General features: G+C 34.3%; 1 protein-coding gene across 1 annotated transcript; it reads left to right on the top strand.

Annotated features, from left to right (window-relative positions):
- Positions 328 to 4,429, top strand: LOC109707247 (NAC domain-containing protein 21/22-like). The gene is made up of 3 exons (XM_020228391.1): positions 328 to 759; positions 1,315 to 1,580; positions 3,835 to 4,429. Exons 1-3 carry the CDS (start codon positions 585 to 587, stop codon positions 4,204 to 4,206), a joined length of 813 nt encoding a protein of 270 aa, XP_020083980.1. The 5' UTR covers positions 328 to 584; the 3' UTR covers positions 4,207 to 4,429.

Below are 8,005 nucleotides of genomic sequence, written 5' to 3'. Positions count from 1 at the left end.
TCATCAATAACAAGCCAATCACATTCCTTCTTTTTAAACAAAAGTACAATAAAAATACCTTTTTACAATCATGATGGGACATATATTCTTAAAAGGATTAATTTGATTGGTTTGTTACGCCACGTCACTAATGTACCCGTTGCATTCTAGAATTTTTCTCTTAACACAGACTGTACTAACAAACAAGATTTGAAGGCTCATCAGATAAGAGTGATAGAGAAACCGATCCTAATTATAGTGCAAATAATATAAATATATATCGTACACTGAGATTGAGTGTTCAATTTTTAATTATCTAAGTAGTATGCCCCATCATTTGACCAAATTAAGGTGGGTGGGCACACAGGGGATTGATTGTGGGTGGCCTCTATTTATAAGCATCCAAATTAGCTCCACTTCAGAGGATTTAAGCTCTTGTGTTTTGCCTACATCTTTGTTAGTTCTCTCTCTACTATACACATAGCTATTAATTAATTTGAGATACATCACTGTTGCCACAAAATAAATTCCTAGCTAGATCTCTTTGATCTCAAATTAATTAATAGAAGAATATATAGGGAGATATATATAAGAACTATATATATATGATGGGACTAAGGGACATAGAGTCCACACTACCACCTGGGTTCAGGTTCTACCCAAGTGATGAGGAGCTGGTTTGCCACTACCTCTACAAGAAGGTGGCCAATCAGAAGATCTCAGAGCTGGGGACTTTGGTGGAGGTGGATTTGCATGTTCATGAGCCTTGGGAGCTTCCTGGTGAGTAATTAATTCTAGTTATTTTTAGATAATTTGTGGAGAACAGTTGATTAATTAATTAAGAGGCCTTTTTCATTTTCCTTCATATATATCCATTCATTATTGAGGAGATTTTTCTTAGGATTTTTATCGATTCGTTGTCGAGAACCAAAAATGTGCATGTGGGCATGCACAAAAGAGTAGTGCTAGCTTCATTAGTTGCAAAATCAATTTGAACTTAATTAATTACTCCTATGAAAATGATGCTAAAAAGCAAGATTACTTAGGCTAGATTCTAGCGAAAATTGATTGAAAATGTCTGTTGATCAATGACAACATCTACATGATCATGCATCCTTTCATTGTTGTCAATTATGTGAATTAAATATTAAGATTTGATAACACAATTAGTCCAAACTTTGTTATTTTGTTCATAAGGACATACTCAGCCCTGTCCACATTTACCTAAAACATCATGTAATTAGGAATATATTACCATTATAATTCACTCTTATTTTTATCCAAGTTGGGTGCTTTCATATATATTATCTCACATGAAACTTTGGCTGGTCACAGAGGTGGCAAAGCTCGGTGCCGATGAGTGGTACTTCTTCAGCTTCAGGGACCGCAAGTACGCCACTGGATCGCGCACCAATCGCGCGACCAAGTCGGGATATTGGAAGGCCACGGGCAAAGATCGGATGGTACATGATCCTGTTACGCGCAGGATCGTAGGGATGAGGAAGACACTGGTGTTCTACCACGGAAGAGCTCCGAACGGAATAAAGATGGACTGGGTCATGCATGAGTTCAGGCTAGAGACTCCGCATTCGACACCGAAGGTATTATTGTTGCTACTACTTCTTTTCTGTTTGAGTAAAAACTTCTTTTCTGTTTGAGTAAAATGTGAGAGAGAAACACACTTCAGAGACTCTATTAAAGGAAAAATAAAGCAGTGAACCATCAAAACGGAATGTTTTGCCGACGATCTCTTAAAACATTAATCTAGCACTAAAACTCATCACCAAACAATTAAACAAAATTAAGTAACCAGTTGCTAGCTACTACTTCTTGCTTGGTAGTCCAAAATATAGTTTCATCTTTATGTTCTTGCTTAATTTCCAAACATTAATTGTTTGTGACTATTATCCTATTACCCAAGTTAATTAGTATATTAATCTACCTGGTGGGACAAGAATATCATGATACAATTAAGATTGTATGAAAAACATGGCAAGAACCATTTAAGTATTGTATGAACAAAATGACAAGAACCATTTATGTAACAAACAAAAAGGATGTTCTACTTTGACGGCAATTACATAGGAAAAGTAATCATGCACACACAAGACAGGAGCATGTATAATTAAACACCCTATTGGTTGAATTAGAGGTTAATTAAAGCCAACTGTGACCGCACAATTCGCCATTCATTTAATTAAACTAGAGTGGATACAGCATTGCTCTTAATTGGAGAGGTCTATATAGAGAGGGAGAGAGAGAGAGAGTCTGGTTATGATGCTTTTAAAAGCAGACTAAGCATTTGGTGCTTGCGTTTTTTACTGTTAGATCTATCTCTTTGACCAATTTCACCCTTTAAATCATCTATAATCACCCACTAAACTTGTGACACTCCACTAGCATGTTTAACTCTCTTAATCTCTTAGGTTAAGAGTTTTTAGCCATATATATATATATATATATATACATATATATATATATATATATATATATATATATATATATGGCCCAAGAGTTTTTAGCTCTATATATATATAGGACTATCCGGGATCTCACATTCTCTTCTCCTTTAAGTTCTGACGTCATCATCAGGTTCAGACTATCCCGAGTCTAACATTTTCTCCTCCTTTAAGTCTTGACATTTTTATCAGGCTCAGACTTACAAATATCAGGCGATTTGAGACTCGTCTCGCTAGCTTTAACCGACCTTGTGGAGAAGCTAGCCATATTCTTTCCACAATAGTCATCAGCTAGAGAGCCTCACTCTTCCCGCCGTATAACACTGTCTCAGTCTAGCTTTTAACCGACCTTGTGGAGAAGCTACCGTATTCTTTCCACAACAGTCATCAGCTAGAGAGCCCCACTCTTCCCGCTGTATAACACTGTCTCAGTCGAGATTTATCTTACACTTCCGGCGGTAATTGGTTCCGATACTAACTGTGACGCTTCACTTCTCAGGAGGTTACCCAACCTAGGACTACTCTAGTCCTAACACGCTTAACTCTCTTAATCTTTTGGGACTATCCACCGCCCAAAATATTATAGCTTAATTAAGAGTTTTTAACCCTATTATATCTTTTTATATAAAGGACTATCTGGGATCTTACAAAATCTTAATTAGGAGATCACTATTATCCTAATTTTATAAATGTTTATCGAAATGCCAAAAACCACAAACACCAACGACTTATACTTTTGAAAGACTTTTGAAAGTATAGGAGCTCAATTAAAAGTAGTTCTAGCGTACGTGCACACATGGACAGAAAAAAGAAAGAAAGAATGTCAGTAGTAACTAAATGAAACTTTTCTTTTGTACGCAAACTCAAATTATTAACTAAAGCTTCTCCACAACCTAGATAAAACGAAGGAGCAATTGATTCTCATAGTTGACGAACGAGATGATGTCCCAATCAAAGATATATATCTTAAATAATTTAATCATCGAACGCAAATTGATGTTTTCACAATTTTTACGCTCATGTTCTGGGAGGTGAGAACTCAAAAGTGGTTTGATCAAATATTGTCCGTATGTGTCACATGTAGCAAATTGACTCGTATGGCATAAGTTAGCATAATTGGGGATACCCCATTGTATATCCAAATCATTGTTTTTGGAATATTATGAAGTTTATCATGTTCCACCTGGGCAAGAATATCCGTTCGTTGATGGCATGATAATTACATGCACCTCAACCTTATCTTTTGCATATATATTCCTTTTTGACCAGGAGAAGCTTAATTATTAGTTCACAACATATATATGCACGTACTGTATCTTCTTTTTTGACCTACTATCTATATATCTCTGTGTGTGTGTGTACGTACTCATTGGGATTCACACTCATTTTATGGCAGGAGGGTTGGGTTCTTTGTAGAGTGTTCCACAAAGGGAAAGGAAAGATAGAGAATGAGAACATGCTCATTGGCTCCTCCTCTTCTCCAGCTTTAGGTTCATCCCCTCCTCCCATGGTGGACCACTCCAGGGATGATGATGGTTGCTTCTATGATCAAATGAGTTCATCATCACTAGTACCCCACCAAGGTGGGAACACCTCAAACCACTTTCCAAATATGGCGACGGTTCAATCTGGCTTCTTTGACCACACACAAGATGTGAGTTGCACATCTATGATGGGGTTGGGCTTGAGAAATAATTTTGGCGGAGATGATCATTATGGGTGCTTGTTTGATGTGGGATTTGAGAATCAACATGAGTTCTACTTCTAGGGTTATTTAAGTAGTAAAAGATTATTCGGATTGGATTTGAATGGAGTGGTTGTAGGAAGTAATTAATGTGAAGATATGGTAGATAGTGTATTAATTCATAGGTTTATGAAATGTTTGTGTAAATAATACATTCCTTCGTAAGCTAGTTTAATTAAAATCTGTAAACAGTGAAGAAGATATGTAGTGGAAGGATGTTTAAATATTTTCATTTTGTGGTAGGTTATTTCCTAATGATTATTCCACTTTTGCCACAACTTAATATTATTAACTTAAGCAAAATGAGCACAAAACCAAATGGGGCCATTGTACGTGCATGGCTCACGTCGTACGGTAAAGCAATAAATACGTATCAGTGCATGCATGCATGCAACTATATATATGTACATTTTTTTTTTGAGAAATATAATATACATATATAGAGAATAAGACTACTAGACTCTTATAAGTATAGAGTTCTTCGTACTTATGATTTTTTTTTTTTGATGGAGCCTCCGAATCGACGATTCATGCATATTATTAAATATGATTTAGAATATTTAAAACTTTTAAAAAATAAATTTCATGAAGTTTTCGAAATTATAATAAAGTTCTTTTAGTGGGCATAAAATAACGGTCAAAATCGATTCGGAAGCTCTATCATCCTCAATGACTGATGAGGATGAAGTCGATCGTACTCATAAGAGTATATATATAATAGCCGAACTCTCTCTCTCTATATATGTATATTGATAGCATGAGCCCACACCAGTATACCTAATTGGGAATAATTCAGGTGAGAATGTCTCTCCCCCATTAGTGAGGCTCTCTATAGAGACCTACATGTTCTAAGGTAGTGTCATCTCTGCGACAAGTATTTTTTTTTTGAGAGATAGGTAGCAGGCTACCCGCTTCGTTTATTTCATTTAGAAATAAATTTAGCTAGAAATGTGAATCAACAAGGATTCGAACTTGGGTCTCAGGTACCAACCATTAAGCGCTTTTGCCACTTGCGCTAGGGACGGTCGGTCTCTGCGACAAGTATTAATGGGACCAAACGGGGCCCCAACAAGCATGCATGCATGGCCTGATCAAGATCAAAAATAGTTTGAGAAACGCATGAACCCCTTTTTTTCTTTTTCTTTTTCTTTTTCTTTTTCTTTTTTTTTTTTCGAATCAGGGTTAATTAGAGCTGAGTAAACTAATAAAGCCACAAAATTGTTTAATTAGGATGAATCCAGCAAGGTTAGGTTTAAGTGGAGACAGTGAATGAGAGGCCCAAGCCTAGTCCTGACGTTTCAAGGGAAAGCGAAAAATAGGAAAACACTGGTCACGTCTAGTTCTAGACGTAACGGCTTATTTGGTCGTATTGTAGGGTGTACAGCTGTTTAATAAAATGATATTTAGAAGGCCTTATTAGTTTATTAATTCTGAAGTAAAATTAAAATAATTACGCTTCTCAACATTAAAGTTATTTTCATTAATTTTCCGTTACAAGAGAAGCTCTAGGTTATATTTGAGTACTAAATGCTTTGTTCAAGATCATTGCGACAAAAGGTAGTAAGAAAGTAGGTTAAAATAGGTCCTAGGGCTAGAAATTCCCCCGCAAAGCTAGAATCCCTTTTTGTGTTTGCTTGTTGGCCTTTTATTATTGGCTAAAATATGTCTAATTTTCTATCCCGTAAAAATAAGTCTGTTAAAGGCTCAACAATAAACCTAATATTTAGGTGCATTCAGTTAGGTCGAAACTTGTGAACATATATTGTGGTTGAGCCCTTAAATGCGAGGGGTGTATCCTTTTTATCATGATGTACTTTTGAGATATTTGGTTAGCTTCTACGATCCACACTGCTAATCTTTCGGTCAGATTTAAATTTGGCTTCCATTAGGCTAAACTTTTGCCCTCTTTAAATGTATAGTTCCTAGTTGAGTTAGTAGGTAATGTAGCTTCAAATTACTTTCTTACCTTGATTCCAAAATCCAAATTGCATTTTTCTGTTTAATTCCACCCCTCTGTTCATTTTCGACGAATAATGTGGCAAGAGCTAAATTCAACATCTTTATCAAAATCTCTCCTGTTGGATTCACTATAGTAAAATATATTTTAGACAACGCTGTATTTTAGCGTTTTAATATTTGGCATATATCGATACTATGATTAAGCATTACAAATAAACACATTTTTATCAAATATTGATAAAAATGTTTCGACACTATATGAAAGCATCGGTATATTTATCCCGACTTATGTACTTAACGATTCTTTACTCGACGCTTTTACAAGCATCGAAATTATTTTTGCCGATGCTTTAAAGCGTCGTTAGTTATTATTTAAAGTATACTTAAATGCGAGATTTGTTGTGGAGGTTAAATTAAACCCTCCCTATTTTTCCGTTGGTTGGTGTGGATGTAATTTTCAGTAGGATAAAAGACAAAGAAATATCTTAAATTAATGATCATGTAATTTAGGTAGTCCCTGCAAATTAAGCTGTTCTTAGGTTGGATACAAGGTGCAAAATCAAATCTATGTTCATTAATTTTTCCCTGGTGAGATTCTTCGTAGATGCTACAAATTTATGCACATCTTAGGGGCCGAACAATAATGTACCAAAGAATGATTAATTTTAACTCTTCTCGTGGTACTAACTACTAAGTAGCTGTAGATATGTACAGGCATTAAATTAAGTTTAAAGTATCAAAAAGGGGTGCTCAAGCACACCACACTCCCAAACTAGTTACTAGCCCTTCGAATGAAATGTGCATATATTTATCTTTTGTTTTTGTAAATCGTAACCTCTCGCACATATCTCATGGGTTTGGTTAACATGTGATCTATCATTCTCCTTGGTATTTAATTAGTATGTAAAGCTGTTATTCTCAGAAACTATTGAAATTGTGTTTGGTTAATTTTATAGAATAGTAGAGGACAGTGGAAAAAAGTGATGATCGAATTTGATATAAAAAATAGTTTATTAAAAATAATTTGTTATAAAGATTATAGTAGAGGTCAGTGGAAAAAAGTGATGGTTGAATTTGATATAAAATATAATTTATTATAAAGAAAATATATTATAATATTTAGTAAAAATAATTTATTATAAATTATTATTTAATAAAAATAATTTTATATTTGCAAATTCTACTTAAACTTAAATTTGATAAAAAAATAATTTATTATAATAATTTATTTTAATATTTAAATATATTTTAATATAGTACAATTAACAATTTTATAATAAAAATAATTTCATATAATAAATAAGATATAGTTTTCATATAATGTAGCCTTAATTTAATTTATAATCTTAATAAAGCTTGGATTAAATTTTGAAATAGCACTATTCCATCAAAAGGGTGGAAATAGTTTATCCCATACTTTTCCAGGATAACCGAAAATAAAACTGAAAAAATACTCCATTTCATGGAATTGCGAGAATAACTTTTGTTATCGTCACTTTATCTCGGAATCAAACGGGCCCGAAAAGTATATATTTCTACATGCGTCAACCTCCGTGGGAAAACGGGCTGGTATAATGTATAAAGTGCTTAATTGTGTTGGCATGGCCCAAAATAAAGTTTAAACTGGGTTAGGCTAAATGGGTTAGCCCAAATCGGAGAAGCGTAACTGGTCCGAATTTAACTCGGGCCAAGCCTGATCTGGGCCATATATATATATATATATATATATATATATATATATATATAGCTTCTACTATTATGGTTTTAGATTTTCAACACTTACAAAGGAAACTAGAATGAAACTACTGAGTTTTATTTTCTGAGAAGCTCAAAGATCTCATGCATGTTTAAGGCAATAAGGATC

This window comes from Ananas comosus, linkage group 3 (assembly GCF_001540865.1).
Source record: "Ananas comosus cultivar F153 linkage group 3, ASM154086v1, whole genome shotgun sequence".
NCBI classification, from domain to species: Eukaryota; Viridiplantae; Streptophyta; class Magnoliopsida; order Poales; family Bromeliaceae; genus Ananas; species Ananas comosus.
The sequence above is the reverse complement of the archived record's forward strand: the minus strand, read 5'-3'. Positions and strand labels throughout refer to the sequence as shown.